The sequence below is a fragment of the Pogoniulus pusillus genome, chromosome 19 (genome assembly GCF_015220805.1).
Source record: "Pogoniulus pusillus isolate bPogPus1 chromosome 19, bPogPus1.pri, whole genome shotgun sequence".
NCBI classification, from domain to species: Eukaryota; Metazoa; Chordata; class Aves; order Piciformes; family Lybiidae; genus Pogoniulus; species Pogoniulus pusillus.
In genome coordinates this window covers 23,690,922-23,708,167 of record NC_087282.1, presented here as the reverse complement: position 1 = coordinate 23,708,167, position 17,246 = coordinate 23,690,922, and the positions used below count along the sequence as shown (strand labels likewise).

The 17,246-nt window shown below is 60.4% G+C and overlaps 5 protein-coding genes across 8 annotated transcripts; 2 read left to right on the top strand and 3 right to left on the bottom strand.

Moving 5' to 3' along the window:
* Positions 1-1,575: 1,575 nt before the first annotated feature.
* LOC135183732 (scale keratin) lies at positions 1,576-2,166 on the bottom strand. Of its 4 annotated transcripts, XM_064158913.1 has the most exons (3): positions 1,926-2,166; positions 1,773-1,850; positions 1,576-1,733 (listed from the first exon to the last, which is right to left on the bottom strand). In XM_064158913.1, the coding sequence occupies exons 1-3, from the start codon at positions 2,164-2,166 to the stop codon at positions 1,576-1,578; spliced, it is 477 nt and encodes a 158-aa protein (XP_064014983.1). The 4 variants fall into 4 exon arrangements, with proteins under 4 accessions (XP_064014983.1, XP_064014985.1, XP_064014982.1 ...); XM_064158915.1 differs by lacking the exon at positions 1,773-1,850 and having other exon boundaries at positions 1,576-1,721; positions 1,935-2,166; XM_064158912.1 differs by having other exon boundaries at positions 1,576-1,850; positions 1,944-2,166.
* A 3,918-nt stretch (positions 2,167-6,084) lies between these two features.
* Positions 6,085-8,172, top strand: LOC135183749 (scale keratin-like). Its single transcript, XM_064158933.1, has 4 exons — positions 6,085-6,155; positions 6,477-6,689; positions 7,218-7,462; positions 7,979-8,172. Exons 1-4 carry the CDS (start codon positions 6,085-6,087, stop codon positions 8,170-8,172), a joined length of 723 nt encoding a protein of 240 aa, XP_064015003.1.
* Positions 8,173-10,724: 2,552 nt separating this feature from the next.
* LOC135183733 (scale keratin-like) lies at positions 10,725-11,264 on the bottom strand. The gene is made up of 2 exons (XM_064158916.1): positions 11,246-11,264; positions 10,725-11,129 (listed from the first exon to the last, which is right to left on the bottom strand). Exon 2 carries the CDS (start codon positions 11,103-11,105, stop codon positions 10,725-10,727), a length of 381 nt encoding a protein of 126 aa, XP_064014986.1. The 5' UTR covers positions 11,106-11,129; positions 11,246-11,264.
* A 1,650-nt stretch (positions 11,265-12,914) lies between these two features.
* Positions 12,915-13,698, top strand: LOC135183731 (scale keratin-like). The gene has a single exon (XM_064158910.1). It carries the CDS (start codon positions 12,933-12,935, stop codon positions 13,311-13,313), a length of 381 nt encoding a protein of 126 aa, XP_064014980.1. The 5' UTR covers positions 12,915-12,932; the 3' UTR covers positions 13,314-13,698.
* Positions 13,699-15,560: 1,862 nt separating this feature from the next.
* On the bottom strand, positions 15,561-16,229 carry LOC135183730 (scale keratin-like). Its single transcript, XM_064158909.1, has 2 exons — positions 16,211-16,229; positions 15,561-16,094 (listed from the first exon to the last, which is right to left on the bottom strand). The coding sequence occupies exon 2, from the start codon at positions 16,068-16,070 to the stop codon at positions 15,690-15,692; it is 381 nt and encodes a 126-aa protein (XP_064014979.1). The 5' UTR covers positions 16,071-16,094; positions 16,211-16,229; the 3' UTR covers positions 15,561-15,689.
* Between the last annotated feature and the right edge of the window lie 1,017 nt (positions 16,230-17,246).

The window sequence follows — 17,246 nt, the reverse complement described above, 5'->3', positions numbered from 1 at the left end:
TGGTGAGGAGAGGCTGAGGGAGCTGGGGCTGGTGAGTGTGAAAGAGAGGAGGCTGAGGGCAGAGCTCATGGCTGGCTGCAGCCACCTGAGAGGAGGCTGTGGAGAGGCTGCTGCTAGGGTCTGCTCACAGGGAACTGGAGACAGAGCAAGAGGGAATGGTCTCAAGCTGCCCCTGGGCAGGTTTAGACTGGACAGCAGGAGCAGTTTTTCCCCAGCCAGAGTGGTCAGGCACTGGGATGAGTTAATAGAAGCAAGAGCAATGTATAGGATGCCTTTCCCTTTTTTCAGAGGAAAGGAATTGGATGTAGAGAGGAGAAGGTAAATCACACCCAAATAAACAGCCTCACTTCCATTTGCAATTAAAAGAGAGAACTTTAAGCATAAATAAAAGGTATTTGAGGTAGGGGAGACACAAATAGGCACAAGGAGGGGAAAAGAAGATACAAAATGCATCTGTACAACCAGATTGATGGCAGCAGGATTGTGCACCTGGTGAGCTGATGGCCCCGTGGAAAAGCAAAGAGCAGCAGGAATAGGGGGGTGGTGCTGGCAGGCAAGTAGGCAGGGCAAGAGAGACCAAACCCGGGGTGCCTCTGTTGTTATAGGGGGCTAGACAGGAGGTGGGAATGGGCTAAGCACTACAGCTGGAGTAAGGCTGGCAGCCAGCCCCGGCCGTGGGAGGAGGCAGGAGGACCTGGGGTCAGGGTCAAGAGCACTCCCCCAGGAGGGTTAACCCTTTACCCATCTCTGCAGAGTGGCCTGTCTCACCCAAAGAGGCTTGCTGAGGGCTGGGGAAAGAGCATTTGCTTGTGCACTGACCTGAGCCATTCAGTGTGGTCAAACCAGCCCCGAGGCCTGGGGAAAGCAAGAGAGCTCCTAGCAGGGTGCCAGGGTAATGCAGCTGGCAGCCCACGCGTGGGGGCATTGGCCTGCCCCAGCACCTGGCGACTGCCTCTTGCCCCCCCTGTCTCTGGCAACCTCTCCTGCCCCTCGGGCCACAATAAATGTTTTCTGCATCCAACTTTTCTCTCTCTTGCTCCTTATTCCAAGTCAGGGAATCGATGCAGGTATAGGAGCCTGGCAGCTGTGGCTGGTCCCTAGCAGGGATGTGCCCCTTGGTGGCTTTGGGCAGCACATCAATAGCTCAAAGCGCTGCTGAGAGCTGCACAGGTTTGGCTCCTCCAAGGCAAACAGCAAGGGTGAAACCATGAGAAAGGAAGAGCAGAGCCTGGCAGCTTTGATGCAAGAAGCTTTTAATGACAGTGAGGAGAGGGAAACTCACTCAGAGACTCCAAGGAGCACAGCAGTGCTCTCCAGTCACATGAATTGGTGGTTTGCTTCCTCCTGGGTCTCCGAGGTTGATCTGCACAAACTCTGAGCAGTTTTGACTGCAGTTTGCCCCAAGCAGTGTGGAAATGTGAGAGGAGAGGAAGTCAGAGGAGGAGTAAAGAGGAGATGTTCCAGAAGGGTTGACTGGGACTCAGCTAAACGATCTTAGAAGTGGAGGTGGAAGGGAAGAGCTCCTTAGCTTGGACCTATCAGGGCTAAAGCTGCTTTGGGCTGCTGCTGCAGGACCTAGCAGGGCCCACAGCTGCCACGGCGGTACCTGCTGAACCGGTAGGAGGAAGGGCTGCAGGAGCCAGAGCCAAAGGATCTGCCGTAGCCATACAGGCCCCTGTAGCCCAGGGAGGAGCCTCCATAGCCATACAGACCCCCATAGCCTAGGGAGGAGCCTCCACAGCTCCCCAGACCCCCATAGCCTAGGGAGGAGCCTCCATAGCCATACAGACCTCCATAGCCCAGGGAGGAGCCTCCATAGCCATACAGACCCCCATAGCCCAGGGAGGAGCCTCCATAGCCATACAGACCCCCATAGCCTCCCAGACCCCCATAGCCCAGGGAGGAGCCCCCATAGCCTCCCAGACCCCCATAGCCCAGGGAGCCTCCAGAAGCCCCAAGGACAGGAGCTCCAGAGGATCCCACCACGGAGCTCTGGGGGAAGGAGCTGAGGATGGGCCCAGGGAAGGTGACCACCACCGGGGGGGGCTGGATCAGGGCGCTGGAGTCAGGGCACTGCCGCACGCAGGGCTCGTTGGCGCTGTCGGCCAGGGGCTGGGGCCGGCTGATGCCGCAGGCAGAGGTGGGGCACAGGTCGTAGCAGGACATCTCGCAGGGTGCAGGGTGGGCTGCAAGACATTGCTGTTAGCAGTCAAGAACACTCAACTGTTAGGTGGGGAAGGAGCAGCCCGGCAGGGGCTCAGGGAGGACCTGGGGAAGCAAAGGAAGCTCCTGCTGCTGTTTTCCCTGAGTCCACTGCCAGACCTTGGCCCTCAGCACCCAACCCTCAAGGAATGAAGCAGTAATGGCACAAGTTGGTGACCCAAACGGCTTTGATTTATCCCCTCCCCTGCAACTGTCTTTAGAGCATCTGGCAGTGGACAAGCGACCAAATATTGGCAGCAGGAAATGATCTCCAGGTCCCTGGCAGCCTGCTGGAGGCTGAGGAGAGCTTGGTCCTGACCTCTGGGCAGCAAGCGCAGAGGAGTTTGACTTACCCAACTCAGCAGGGAGATGGAGAGGAGAGGAGTGGATGGAAAGGCTCAGAGCAAGGAGCTCTTATATAGCCCTGCTGATTGCCTGGGGGGTGTTGGGCATCCTCTGCGTGAGCTCCTAATTAGGGACCAACCCCAAATTGCAGGACATGAAGCTCCTCAAAGTGCTGAAAGTGGCTTTGCCTTGTTGCTGCTGCAACCCACACAGAGCCTGAGCTCCTGCCCCACCTCACAGCTCTTCATCACCTCCAGCCTCATCTGGGGAATTCAGCTTTACCACTGCATGCTGCCCTTGGTGTCGGAGGAGGGAGTGCAGGGAGTTGATTCACTGGGGAGTCCTGCAGAAGCAGGGTGCCATCAGGACAGACCTTCCTTTGGGTGCCACCAGCAGGATACCTGCAGACAAACTGGCACTTCTCTGAGGACCCCTGAGAAGATGGCACTGCCCTGAGGTCCCAAGCAGACAGAGGATAGGACAGGCTGAGGGAGCTGGGCTTGGGCAGCCTGGAGAAGACTCCAGGGAGAGCCTCGAGCTGCCTGCCAGTGCCTGAAGGGATCCTGCAGGAAGGCTGCAGAGAGACTTTGCATGAGGGGGTCTGAGCCAGGCCAAGGGGGAATGGTTTGGAGCTGAGGCAGAGCAGGGTTAGGCTGGAGCTGAGGAAGGAGTTGTGCAGTAGCAGGGTGGGGAGAGCCTGGCACAGGCTGCCCAGGGAGGCTGTGGCTGGCTCCTGCCTGGGGGTGTTCAAGGCCAGGCTGGATGAGGCCCTGAGCAGCTGAGCGTAGCTGAGAGGTGTCCCTGGGCATGGTGAGGTGGTTGGAGGAGATGAGCTCTGAGCCTTTCCATGATTCTCTGTTTTGTGGCTACTGAAAGCCCTGGCACGACCACAGACCTGCCCTGTACCCTGGCACAGCTTCTCCTGGCCCACAGCTGAGGTGCCAAAGGCAGGTTTAGGAGCCCTGTGCTCTGGAAACACAAAACCCTCCCTTTTTGCTGGTCAAGGCAAAGAAGGCCGCAGAAGGGGCCAGCCCCAGGTGGCCTTGCCATGCCCACCTGATGTGATCAGCTCCCCTAATCATGGGGACAGCCAGGAGTGGTTTTGACAGAGCTGTGACACAGAAGCTGCTGATGGATGCTACTGAGGCACTTGAAAATCCCTTGGAATGTCCTTGTAAAACTCTGAGAGGCTTCTGGAGAGCTCTGGATGTGCCTGCAGCTTTGGGCGAGCTCATAATTGGGCAGTAATGTGCGGTCTGGAGACAATCACAGTGGTAATTGTGGTAAACACCATGCTGAGGGAGTGTGGCAGCAGCAGCACAAGCAGAGAGAAGCCTCAGCAGAAGGCAGCCTTGGCCTGTCCCAGTGGATTCCCAAGGCTTAATTGGTCTCTGCTGAAAGCTAATCCGGGGTGGGGGAGCTGCAAGAGACTGGTTGCAAGGTCCTGTTGGGATGGGATGGGAGGGATTGGACTGAAGCTTGAGGGGGGCAAATTGAGACTGGAGGTGAGGAAGAAATTCCTGGCAGTGAGGGTGGAGAGTCTCTGCACAGGTTGCCCAGGGAGGCTGTGGCTGCCCCCTCCCTGGAAGTGTTCAAGGCCAGCTTGGATGGGGCCCTGAGCAGCCTGGGCTGGTGGAAGGTGCCCGTGGCAGGGGGTTGGACCTGGACGAGCTTTAGGGTCCCTTCCAACCCGACCCATGCCACGATTCTGTGGTCTGAGGAGCAAGTTAGAAATCCAAGAGAGCTTCAGAAAGAGGCATCCTGTGACAGCTGTGGAGCCAACTGAGGGCTTTGAGCATTCCCACTGCATTCCCATGGGGACACTGCAGGAGTGTGTTATGGGAGCACTCCTGTGTGCAGGGAAGGGCCATGAGGAGGAGCAGAGGGCTGGAGCTGCTCTGCTCTGAGCAGAGGCTGAGGCAGTTGGGGCTGTGCAGGCTGGAGAGGAGAAGGCTCCCAGGAGACCTCATTGTGACCTTGCAGTGTCTGCAGGGGGCTACAAGAGAGCTGGGGAGGGACTTTTTAGGCTGTCAGGTAGTGATAGGACTGGGGGGGATGGAACCAAGCTGGAAATGAGGAGAGTCAGAGTGGAGGTGAGGAAGAAGTTGTTGAGCAGGAGGATGGTGAGAGCCTGGCAGGGGTTGCCCAGGGAGGTGGTGGAAGCCTCATCCCTGGAGGGGTTTGAGGCCAGGCTGGATGAGGCTGTGGGCAGCCTGCTCTGGTGTGAGGTGTCCCTGCCATGGCAGGGGGTTGGAACTGAACCCCCCTTCCAACCCTGGCTGATGCTATGGCTCTATGATTCTGTGGTTAGGATTTCAGCTGCTCCTGACAACCTGAGCACCTTTTTGAGTGCCAGAAAGTGCCCATAAGGGCTGGAAGACATCTCACAGCAGTTCTCACAGCAATGTCACACAAAGCAGTGAGATAAGGATGGTGAAACTGCAGAGATGACAGAAACTGATGCTCATGGCCTGAGTCATGGCTTTTGGCTGCCAGGGGCATCCGCTTTGCCCAGCACTGCCTCAGGTGACAGAGGCTGGGCTGCTGTCCTGCCCACATGCAGCCCTGGTTGGAGTCAAGCAGCAAACACAAACAGAAAGCTCAAACCCAATTTCATCACGTAGCAGAGTTGTCAATACCCAAAAATGTGCTGCCTCAACTAAGGAGCTCTGCTTCCTGGGCTGAGCCTCAGCCCTCAGGCAGCCCCAGCTGTATAAAAGGTCTCCTCCACTCAGGGCTCTTCCAACCTGCTCTCTCCACTCCTCCTCAGCGCATTGAGTGAGTCTCAATCTGCTTCTTGCAGCTGCTGGCAGAGCTTTGTGCTCTGCAGCTTGACCTGGTGTGGGGGCTGCCACCAAGGACCAATGAGCAGAGCTTTGGTAGGATTTGTCTTCTCACCTAGAGGGGTTGGAGCTGTTGTGAGCAGCTGCTCCTGGCATTCAGGGCTGCTGTTCAATTTCAAAGTCTCTTGATACAGCAGAAAATGAAGTTTAGGCTTTAGGTTGGAAGGGACCTTTTGAGGTCACCCAGCCCAACCCCCCCACAGCCAGCTGGGACATCCCCAACTGGAGCAGGCTGCTCAGAGCCCCAAACAACCTGGCTGGGATGGAGCAGCCATGGAGCATGTCCCACCTCTATGGGCAGCCTGTTCCAGTTTGCCATCAGGTGATGGTCTGGGATGCCTGGGCCCAGCTGGGTTCCTCTGCTCTGTCTCTGTGGGACACTGGAAATGAGTTGGGCAAGTTTGAACCTTCATGGCCGAGGGAAATGCTGAGCTGAGGAGCAGAGCTCCTGTTGGAGGTCCCTGGTTTGGCACCAGTCTTGGTGAAGTTAGGGCACAGCTGGAGTCGATCTCAAAGGTCTCTTCCAACCAAAACCACTCTGTGATTGCCTCCAGTTCACTGCAGACCCCTCCAGGTGCTCTTGCAGACACCAGGCTCTGGCTCAGGGTGAGCAAGACACAGAGGAACTGAGAGGTGTTGGAAATGCTCTGTAAGGAATGCACTGAAGAGGGAGGCTGTGATGGGTTAGGGATTCATGAAAGGGATTCCAGAAGCTTCCAGGTCGAGCCCTGGGTTCTCCGTGTTAATGTGGCCAAGTAGTCTGAGGTGAGGCTTCTTCAGAAGATCTCAGAGGCCAGACTGGTGTTGAGCTGCTCCGAGTATCTCAGAGCCCTGATTCAGTGCTTGAAGCTGGGGATGCTAATCTCTGCAGCTCCCTGTAATGGGCTCAGCAAAGCATTTGCAGAGCACATCTGAGCAGACAAAGGCTTTTAATCCCTACTCTGACAAAGCTCAGCACGAAGGGGATCAGTGGAAGGCAGAGTGATGAAACTCTGCCTAGCAGCACTCTGGGAGCCCCACTCAGCCCCTGCCGAGCCTCTGACTCACCGAAGCTCCTCAGTGATCTGCTTTGCTGTTCTGCTTCAGCGGTGACAGGCAGGGCTGGGCTGGTGCCCTCCAAAGCTCTCCTGCCTGCAGCTTGCTCCTTAGCTTTGGCCTGTGTGTAAACAGTGCCAAACCAACTCTTGCAGCCCACCCTGCACCCTGCGAGGCGTCCTGCTGCGACCTGTGCCCCACCTCTGCCTGCGGCATCAGCCGGCCCCAGCCCCTGGCCGACAGCGCCAACGAGCCCTGCGTGCGGCAGCGCCCTGACTCCAGCGCCCTGATGCAGCACCCTGATGCAGCGCCCTGATACAGTGCCCTGACTCCAGTGCCCTGACTCCAGTGCCCTGATGCAGCGCCCTGACTCCAACGCCCTGACTCCAGCGCCCTGATGCAGCACCCTGATGCAGCGCCCTGACTCCAACGCCCTGACTCCAGTGCCCTGATGCAGCGCCCTGACTCCAGCGCCCTGACTGCAGCGCCCTGATGCAGCACCCTGATGCAGCGCCCTGACTCCAGTGCCCTGACTCCAGCGCCCTGACTCCAGCGCCCTGATGCAGCACCCTGATACAGCGCCCTGACTCCAGTGCCCTGATGCAGCGCCCTGATACGGTGCCCTGACTCCAGTGCCCTGACTCCAGTGCCCTGATGCAGCGCCCTGATGCAGCGCCCTGACTCCAGCGCCCTGATGCAGCGCCCTGATGCAGCGCCCTGATGCAGTGCCCTGATGCAGTGCCCTGATGCAGCGCCCTGACTGCAGCACCCTGATGCAGCACCCTGATGCAGCGCCCTGATGCAGTGCCCTGACTCCAGCATCCTGATCCAGCCCTCCACGCCTGCGTTCACCTTCCCCAAGCCCATCAGGAGCGCCTTCCCGCAGTACAGCCCTGCTGGCTCTGCAGGAGCCCCTGGGATCAGGGGAGGCTATGGTGGCACTTTTGGGGCCTATGGAGGCTATGGAGGCCTTGGTGGCAATGGAGGCTTTGGGGGCTGTGGGGGCTATGGAGGCTGTGGAGGCTTTGGGGGCTACGGCCACAGGGCTGGCGCCAAGGCCACCACTACCTGAACGGCGACTGTGGGCCCTGCTGAGCCCCACACTGCTGCCAGCCACAGATGAAGACCTCCAGAGATGCCCCTGGCATGTCCCGGCTCGACCCCCCAAGGAAGGACCCCCTGCAGCACTGCCCTGCACAAGGGGTCTGCTGCTCGCCTTGGGCCCAGCTCTGCCCTTCCCATCTGCATCTCAGCTTCCCTGCAAGACTTTGCCTCCCGATGCTGGAGGCCTGTCCTGGTGCCTGCTGCCTTGGCACAGCTCCTGCTTGCTGTCCCTCTGCCTGCTGCCAGGACTTGTGACTTGCCCTTGGCCACAGCCCTGCTCTTCTCCCTGCCCCCCGCCCCCTGGAGCTGCAATAAAATCTCTCTTGCATCTTAGTGTTGCCCTCTGGTTTTGCCTGATCCTTCTCCCCTCGCCCTTCTCCCAGACCTCTCCTTCCCCCAGAGCTCCATGGTGGGATCCTCTGGAGCTCCTGTCCTTGGGGCCTCTGGAGGCTCCCTGGGCTATGGGGGTCTGGGAGGCTATGTGGGCTCCTCCCTGGGCTATGAGGGTCTGGGAGGCTTTGGGTGCTCCTCCCTGGGCTACAGGGGCCTGTATGGCTATGGCAGATCCTTTGGCTCTGGCTCCTGCAGCCCTTCCTCCTACCGGTTCAGCAGGTACCGCTGTGGCAGCTGTGGGCCCTGCTAGGTCCTGCAGCAGCAGCCCTTGGCTAAAGCACCTCTGGAAAGCCTCTGACCCACTCCTGATCCTCCACTGAGCTTCTGAGGAAGGGGAAGAGCATCCAAGACTTCCACTCCACACAGTGGAGTTAGAAACAGCTCCATCAGTTGCACTTCTCTTCCCTTCCTCATTTCTTCCATCCCCTCCTCGCCTCTGCCAGCACCCAAATGGTGGACATTGGTCTCTGGGCACTGCCTCCTCCCTGAGACTGTCCCCAGATGGAGCATCCTGCAGGAAGAGCTCTCTGTGAGCCTGCAGGCAGGGACCAGCTGCCTGCCTCTGCCCCACAGCTCTGCCTCTTCCCCACAGCTCTGCCTCCACTGCCCCTCCTCCTGCCCTTGCAATAAAGCAATCCTGAAGCCAACCTCTGCTTCTCTCTGTGTCCTTGCCAGGCCCAGCATGGCCTCAGGGCTCCTTCACCCTGCACTTGGTGCCCACCAGCCATGCCAAGGGCACTGTCTGAGCCCCAGCAGAGCCTGGTTGAGCTGCCTCTGGGGCACCCCACAGCCTTGGCCGTGCACAGTCCTGCTGCTAAGGAAGTTAACTACCCAGACTGTTAAAGCATCCCAGTGAGGAGGGGTGGGAAGGGACCTCTGGAGAGCATCTCCTGCACCCTCAGCTCCAGCAGGACACCCACAGCAGCTTGCCCAGGAACACAGTGCCCAGCTGGGGTTGGAAGCTCTCCAGACAAAGAGACTCCACAACACCTCTGGGCAGCCTACTTCAGGCCTCCAGCACCCTCACCAAACAGCTTTCTCCTGCTCAGCTGCAACCTCTTGGGCTCCACTTTGTGCCCTGTGCCCTTCAACCTGGCCCCTGGGCACCACTGAGCAGAGTCTGGCCCCAGGCTCTTGCCCCCCACCCTTTAGCTATCTGAAGGGTCCTGAGCTGACCTTGTCCACTGCCCCACACCGTTCTGGTGTCAGACTTGCAGCAGTTGGCCCAGGGAGTTCTCACCACCAACTCAGTGCTGAAATTCCTCCTTGTGCCAGCGCTGGAGGTCCCTGAGATGTGCTCAGAGAGAAAGAGCAAAAGGCGTGGCCTGGAGATCCATCAAAGCACAGCCTGGAAAGGAGCAGCAGCAGGGAGGTGAGCAATGGGGCAGGAGGTGAGCAATAATGGGGCAGGAGGCGAGCAATGGGGCAGGAGGCGAGGCTGAGCCACGCACTGGCACTTCCTCCTCTTTCCTTTGGTTGATCTCTGCCTCCTTGCCTCGGGGAGGTTGTGGCTGCGTCTCTAAGCTGGGTCGGGCAGGCGGGGAAGAGCTGACGAAGTGCCCAGGATCTGCCTGTCCCAGCAGGGAACCTTCCCAGGGACAGCTCTGCAGGTCAATCCGCCGCTGGCTGGGCACGGCCAGGTCTGACCCCTGCAGGGCACTTCGGTGTCACCCCCTAGGCAAACAGGACACAGGTCACAAAGTCCTGGAGAGACCTCCAAGGTCACTGAGCCCAGCCGTGCCCTAACTCTGCCAAGCCTGGTGCCCAACCACGGTTCTCGGCACCTCAGCTCCAGGGCTTGCAAACGCCTCCAGGCATGGGGGCTCCACCACCGCCCTGGGCAGCCTGGCTCAGGCCTGGACAACTCTCAAGAGGCAGAAATTGTTCCTAATGGCCAACCTGAACCTCCCCTGGGGCAACCTGAGGCCATTCCCTCTTGTCTGAGCTCCAACTGCCAGCTTCTGCACTGATCACCTCTTAGGAAGTTCCTCAGTACCAGGGTGGGGAGAGTCTGGAGGAGGCTGCCCAGGGAGGCTGTGGCTGCCCCATGCCTGGGGGTGTTCAAGGCCAGGCTGGAGGTGTTCCTGCCCATGGCAGGGGGTTGGAGCAGATGAGCTCTGAGCTCCCTTCCCACCTGAGCCATTCTCTGATCCTCTCCACGAGGCGGCAGCAGGCAGGTGCCAGGGAGCACCCAAGGTGCTGTGTCAGACAAGTGCCCAGCCCAAGATAAGGAGACTGCTGACAGCTCTCAGCACCCAGCTAAGGCCATCGTGGAGCAGTGTCTGGGCTGGGTGCCCACTCAGGCTGAGTTCACAGCTCACGTCAGGAGTGCCTGGAGCCACCTCTGCTGCCAGTGCCTGGCATTCCACGGGAGCTGCAGGAGCAAAGGGATTGGGCACTCAGGTTCCTCAGGCCGAGGTTCTCTAAACGCCTGAGTCCCCCTGGACTCTTCTCCTCTTCAGGCTGAACAACCTCAGCTCCTCAGCCTGGCAGCACAGCAGAGTGCTCAGTGGGAGCCTCGGCAGCTGGAGCCAGCACAAGAAGAAAGGACCTCAGCTTACCCCAGAAGAGGTTCAGAGACAGCCCTGCCAAAAGGACCCAGGTTCAAATCAGGAGAAAATGAGGCAAAAAGTGGATGCAGAAACAATTTAATATGCCCAGAGGGACAGAGAAAACTCAGAGAGACAGTGCACACCAGAGAGGCACCCTGGATGGCAGGGGTTGGGGCAGGCGGAGAGACCTTCTCCAGAGCATCTCCTCTGGCTGCAGTGCCCTCTGGAGATGCTTGGGGCCGGTGTGAGCCTAGCAGGGCCCGCAGGTGTCCCAGAGCTTCCTGGTGTAGCGAGGCAGCAGGCAGGGGCTGCAGGCAGGAGCAGCTCTGGGGAAGGTGCAGAGCCCCCCCGAGCCCTGGGTGGCGCCGGCGCCGTAGAGGCCTCCCAGCCCCAGGGAGCCGCCAAAGGCAGGAGCTCCGGAGGAGCCAACCACGGCCTGCTGGGGGAAGGAGCTGAGGATGGGGCCGGGGAAGGTGACGACGACGGGGGGCGGCTGGATGAAGGCCGTGGAGTCGGGGCACTGGCGGGCACACAGCTCGTTGCAGCTCTCGGCGATGGGCTGGGGCACGGCCACGCTGGCTCGGGGCGGGCACAGCTCGGCCTTGGGCGGGCACAGGTCGTAGCAGGACATCTTTGGTCGGGATGCAAGGGAGCTCTGCAAGAGGGCACAGGTGGCAGGTCAGCAGCAGAGCGCAGTGCCCCGGGCAGAGGGGCAGGGGCTGCCGCAGGGCGCAGCAGCAGCAGCAGCAGCAGCAGCACTGCCACACTTACCCTGTTCCCCGAGGAGAAGGTGGCCAGAGCAGGGGATGGCACAGGCTGGCACTGGCACAGCTTTTATAGGGGCTGTGCTGCTGCTCAGCACCAGCTGTGCCAATGGGAGGAGAGGCCACTCCCTGCCGCCAAGGAGGACAGGGCTGTGTGGATCCTGCCCCTCTGCCTGAGTCAGCCTCCCCTCCCCACACCAGCACATTCCTCTGCCTCCATTTCCTCCCCTTCCTGGTTCTTGGGGATGCTTCAGCAGAGCAATGACAGAGCCTGCACCGATAGGGCTGGAAGGGACCTCTGGGCATCAGCAGAGCAGAGTCAGCCAGAGGAGTCAGCGTGGGTCAGCCAGGTGGAGCTGGATGCAGACAAGCAGGTGTGGAGGCTGTCCCCACAGCCAGCTCCTGGCCAAGGCCTTGCTCTCAGCCTGCCCTGCGCTCTGTTCGGAGAGCCACAGTGAGCAGGGGGGGCTGGAATGGCTCCAGAGATGGAGGCTCTGTCACCCCTCTGGGCAGGCCCTTCCAGTGCCGTCACCCTGAGAGCCAGTGAGTTCCTCCTCATGGTTCGATGAAATATCTCATGTTGCCGCTTGTGCTTTTGCCTCTTGTCCTGTCTGTGGGCATCACTGCCACAGCCTGCCCCCCCCTCCTGAGCCCTTCCTCTGAAGCGTTTCCAGGCACTAAGCAGGTCCCCACTCAGTCTTCTCCTGCCGGCCAGTTCAGCCCCAGGCCCCTCACTCTTCCTCCCTAGCACAGATGCTGCACTCCCCCCATGGCCTCTGCAGGCCTTAGCTCTGTCCTCCCATGGCAGGGGCTGTGTGAAGCGTGGGCAAGTGTGCTCCCATCTGCCTGCAGCTCAGGGCAGAGCAGGAGAGGTTTTTCTCCCCCAGCCTTGCAAAGGTCAATGTCCAAAGACTGCAGGCAGAGGGGGGATGGTTCCCTGGGCTGGGAGATGCTCCCCAAGGCCCCGGCCAAGAGCTGTGGCACACAGCAGCTGCTGCAGGCACCTTGGTGCCGCTGCTGCCCGCTGGCAGACACCGAGCAGGAAAAGCCAGCAGGGCCCCTGTGAGGCATGAGGTGGCAGCTGGCAGGAGCCCCAGCGGGGTGACTGCAGGGGCTGATGGAGCAGCTTGGGGCTGGGCAGGCAGCACTGTCAGCAGCACAGCCCCGTGCCAGGCAGGGAGGGGGCATGGGCACGGCCAGCAAGAGCCACCTGCCCCCAGCCTGCCAGCCCCACCCCGTGCTGGCCACCACAGCATAAAAGCTCTGCCCTGGCAGGGCACTGCCATCCACTGCTCCTGCCTCGCTCCGCTCGCCTCAAGCCCAGGTGGGTGCCTGTGGGGCTCCCTGTGCTGTGGCAGGGGCCAGCGTGAGGCCTCCGTGGCCAGGAGGGCTCTGGCAGCAGCTGGCACGCTGGCAGCAGGCTTGGGCAGCCAGGGCTGGGGGAGCCTGGGCAGGAGCAGGCAGGAGCCCAGGGCTGGGCCGCTGCAAGCCAGGCCCTGCACAGGCTCTGGGGAGGGCTCTGTGTGCCCTGGCTGTGCGGAGAGAGGGCACGGGGAGGGTGCTGGGAGCAGGGCACTCAGGGGGCTGTGTGGACGAGGGGCAGCGTTGGGCACTGCGGGCAGGGGGTGGCCCTGGGCTCTGCTGACTGCTCTCCTTGTTTCTGCGTGCCTCAGGCTCGGCTCTCGGCCACAAAGATGTCCTGCTACGACCTGTGCCCGCCCAAGGCCGAGCTGTGCCCGCCCCGAGCCAGCGTGGCCGTGCCCCAGCCCATCGCCGAGAGCTGCAACGAGCTGTGTGCCCGCCAGTGCCCCGACTCCACGGCCTTCATCCAGCCGCCCCCCGTCGTCGTCACCTTCCCCGGCCCCATCCTCAGCTCCTTCCCCCAGCAGGCCGTGGTTGGCTCCTCCGGAGCTCCTGCCTTTGGCGGCTCCCTGGGGCTGGGAGGCCTCTACGGCGCCGGCGCCACCCAGGGCTCGGGGGGGCTCTGCACCTTCCCCAGAGCTGCTCCTGCCTGCAGCCCCTGCCTGCTGCCTCGCTACACCAGGAAGCTCTGGGACACCTGCGGGCCCTGCTAGGCTCAGCCCCAGCAGCCTCAGCTCCACGGGCACCTCTCACATGAGCCCTTCAGCTCCTTCCTCCTCTCCTGCTCCTGCCTCCTGACCGCAGGCTCCACTCGCCTATGGCTCCTCTGGCCACTCGCTTGTCTCTGCAGCAGCCACAGCCGACACAAGCCTGCAGGAGGAAGAGCTCTCTGCGAGCCTGCAGGCAGGGGCCAGCTGCCTGCCTCTGTCCCACAGCTCTGCCTCCACTGCCCCTCCTCCTGCCCCTGCAATAAAGCAATCCTGCAGCCGACCTCTGCCTCTCTCCTTGTCCTTGCCAGGCCCAGCATGGCCTCAGGGCTCCTTCACCCTGCACTTGGTGCCCACCAGCTGTGCCAAAGCACTGTCTGAGCCTCAGCAGAGCCTGGTTGAGCTGCCTCTGGGGCACCTCACAGCCCTGACACCTGTGCCCACACACTCTTGTGCCCCTCAGCCCCAAGAGCCCTGCCCACATCTGCTCAGCTGCTCAGCCAGGGCCAGCAGCTGCCACGGCTCGCGGCCCTCTGTGCTTCCTCTGTGCTGCTGAACACCCCCCAGTGATCCTGAATGGGAGGCGTCATCTTCACCTGCTCTACCTCTTTTCCATTCCCTTTTGCCTTCCTCTTCTTGTCCTGCTCCATTATCTTTCATCTCTTTTCTCATCCTTCTTCCTCTTCTGCTTCCCTTTATTTTCTCCCCTTTTTATCTGCATTTTTTCCTCCTTCTACCCTTTTCCATTTCCTCTCATTTTCATCTCCACCTTAATCCTCTCTTTGCCTTTCATCTTCAATCTCCTCTTCTACCTCATTGCATCCTTCCCTTCCTCTTCTCCATTATTTCCGATTTCATTTTCCCTTCCTCTTTCTCTTTCTCTTTCTCTTTCTCTTTCTCTTTCTCTTTCTCTTTCTCTTTCTCTTTCTCTTTCTCTTTCTCTTTCTCTTTCTCTTTCTCTTTCTCTTTCTTTCTCTTTCTCTTTCTCTTTCCCTTTCCCTTTCCCTTTCCCTTTCCCTTTCCCTTTCTCTTTCTCTCCTTCCTCCTTTTCCACCTCCATTTTATTTTCTTTGCCCCTTCTCATTTGATTTCCCCTTCCTACTGTTATTTGCCTTTCCCTCTATCCACTCCCTTCACAGGATCACAGATGTTGGAAGTTGGAAAGAACCCAAAGACATCGTTGAGTCCAACCCCAAAGAGATCATTGAGTCCAATCCAGGCTAGCTCAGGGCACACAGGAACACATCCAGACAAGCCTGGGAAGGCTCCAGAGAAGGAGACTCCACAACCCCTCTGGGCAGCCTGTGCCAGGCTCTGGGACCCCTAAAGGAAAGAAATTCCCTCTTCTGTTGAGTTGGAACCTCCTGAGCTGCAGCATCCATCAGCTGCTCCTTGTGCTGAGCTGCAGCTTCCATCCACTGCTCCTTGTTCTATCCCAAGGAGCAGTGACCAGAGCCTGTCCCCTGCTCCTGACCCCAGAGCCTGTCCCCCTCCTGACCCCCAGCCCTCAGATAGTTATAAATATTTATTCGATCCTCTCTCAGTTCTCCTCTTCAGACTCTCAGCCCCAGGTCCCTCAGCCTCTCCTCACCAGGCAGTTCCAGTCCCCTCATCATCCTCACAGCCCTCCCTTGGACTCTCTCCAGCAGTTGCTGTCCCTTTTCAACTGGGGAGCCCCAAACTGAAGGCAGAAGTAAATATTGTTCACTTGTCACAGAACCACAGAATGAACCAGGTTGGAAAAGGCCTTTGAGTCCAACCTATCCCCTAAGCCCTTCTAATGAAACCGCCTGAAGCTCCTCATGGCCAGCAGGAACAGTAGCAGGTCCCCAAGGCTCTCCCCGAGGATTGACCTCCCTCTCCCCTCAGCACCTGCGTGACCTTGGCTGCAATCTCTGCAGCACCTGCAGAGCTGCGCTGGGCAGAGCATGGCAGCTGGCAGCTGGCAGAGCCGGGGCTGCTCCCCCTGTGCTAGGCACAGCAGGCCAAGGAGTTCAGCCAGAGCCTGGACAGCTCTCGGGCCTTGGCACAGCTCCTGCAAGCTCTCTCTCCTCTGCCTGCTGCCTGCTGCCTGCTGCCTGCACCCTCCCCTCCCAACACCACCCACCCTCACCTGGGCAGCCCTGCCAGGCTCCTATGCCTGCATCGATTCCCTGACTTGGAATAAGGAGCAAGAGAGAGAAAAGTTGGATGCAGGAAACATTTATTGTGGCCCGAGGGGCAGGAGAGGTTGGCAGAGATGGGGGGGGGCAAGAAGCAGTCACCAGGTGCTGGGGCAGGCAGGGAGCTGTTGCCCAGCTCATGGCCTGTAGCTGCAGAGGTTTCCTTGGTGCAGCAGTGCCGATGGTGAGGCTGGGGGCAGGGCCCGGGGCCGGTGTGAGCCTAGCAGGGCCCGCAGGTGTCCCAGAGCTTCCTGGTGTAGCGAGGCAGCAGGCAGGGGCTGCAGGCAGGAGCAGCTCTGGGGAAGGTGCAGAGCCCCCCCGAGCCCTGGGTGGCGCCGGCGCCGTAGAGGCCTCCCAGCCCCAGGGAGCCGCCAAAGGCAGGAGCTCCGGAGGAGCCAACCACGGCCTGCTGGGGGAAGGAGCTGAGGATGGGGCCGGGGAAGGTGACGACGACGGGGGGCGGCTGGATGAAGGCCGTGGAGTCGGGGCACTGGCGGGCACACAGCTCGTTGCAGCTCTCGGCGATGGGCTGGGGCACGGCCACGCTGGCTCGGGGCGGGCACAGCTCGGCCTTGGGCGGGCACAGGTCGTAGCAGGACATCTTTGGTCGGGATGCAAGGGAGCTCTGCAAGAGGGCACAGGTGGCAGGTCAGCAGCAGAGCGCAGTGCCCCGGGCAGAGGGGCAGGGGCTGCCGCAGGGCGCAGCAGCAGCAGCAGCAGCAGCAGCACTGCCACACTTACCCTGTTCCCCGAGGAGAAGGTGGCCAGAGCAGGGGATGGCACAGGCTGGCACTGGCACAGCTTTTATAGGGGCTGTGCTGCTGCTCAGCACCAGCTGTGCCAATGGGAGGAGAGGCCACTCCCTGCCGCCAAGGAGGACAGGGCTGTGTGGATCCTGCCCCTCTGCCTGAGTCAGCCTCCCCTCCCCACACCAGCACATTCCTCTGCCTCCATTTCCTCCCCTTCCTGGTTCTTGGGGATGCTTCAGCAGAGCAATGACAGAGCCTGCACCGATAGGGCTGGAAGGGACCTCTGGGCATCAGCAGAGCAGAGTCAGCCAGAGGAGTCAGCGTGGGTCAGCCAGGTGGAGCTGGATGCAGACAAGCAGGTGTGGAGGCTGTCCCCACAGCCAGCTCCTGGCCAAGGCCTTGCTCTCAGCCTGCCCTGCGCTCTGTTCGGAGAGCCACAGTGAGCAGGGGGGGCTGGAATGGCTCCAGAGATGGAGGCTCTGTCACCCCTCTGGGCAGGCCCTTCCAGTGCCGTCACCCTGAGAGCCAGTGAGTTCCTCCTCATGGTTCGATGAAATATCTCATGTTGCCGCTTGTGCTTTTGCCTCTTGTCCTGTCTGTGGGCATCACTGCCACAGCCTGCCCCCCCCTCCTGAGCCCTTCCTCTGAAGCGTTTCCAGGCACTAAGCAGGTCCCCACTCAGTCTTCTCCTGCCGGCCAGTTCAGCCCCAGGCCCCTCACTCTTCCTCCCTAGCACAGATGCTGCACTCCCCCCATGGCCTCTGCAGGCCTTAGCTCTGTCCTCCCATGGCAGGGGCTGTGTGAAGCGTGGGCAAGTGTGCTCCCATCTGCCTGCAGCTCAGGGCAGAGCAGGAGAGGTTTTTCTCCCCCAGCCTTGCAAAGGTCAATGTCCAAAGACTGCAGGCAGAGGGGGGATGGTTCCCTGGGCTGGGAGATGCTCCCCAAGGCCCCGGCCAAGAGCTGTGGCACACAGCAGCTGCTGCAGGCACCTTGGTGCCGCTGCTGCCCGCTGGCAGACACCGAGCAGG

Coding starts and splice junctions, on each gene's coding strand:
- LOC135183732 (XM_064158911.1), bottom strand. CDS start 2,166: ATGTCCTGCTACGACCTGTGCCCCACCTCTGCCTGCGGCATCAGCCGG.
- LOC135183749 (XM_064158933.1), top strand. CDS start 6,085: ATGAAAGGGATTCCAGAAGCTTCCAGGTCGAGCCCTGGGTTCTCCGTG. Junction 6,156..6,476: donor ATGTGGCCAAGTAGTCTGAG/GTGAGGCTTCTT, acceptor GTTCTGCTTCAG/CGGTGACAGGCAGGGCTGGG. Junction 6,690..7,217: donor GCCAACGAGCCCTGCGTGCG/GCAGCGCCCTGA, acceptor ACCCTGATGCAG/CGCCCTGATGCAGTGCCCTG.
- LOC135183733 (XM_064158916.1), bottom strand. CDS start 11,105: ATGTCCTGCTACGACCTGTGCCCGCCCAAGGCCGAGCTGTGCCCGCCC.
- LOC135183731 (XM_064158910.1), top strand. CDS start 12,933: ATGTCCTGCTACGACCTGTGCCCGCCCAAGGCCGAGCTGTGCCCGCCC.
- LOC135183730 (XM_064158909.1), bottom strand. CDS start 16,070: ATGTCCTGCTACGACCTGTGCCCGCCCAAGGCCGAGCTGTGCCCGCCC.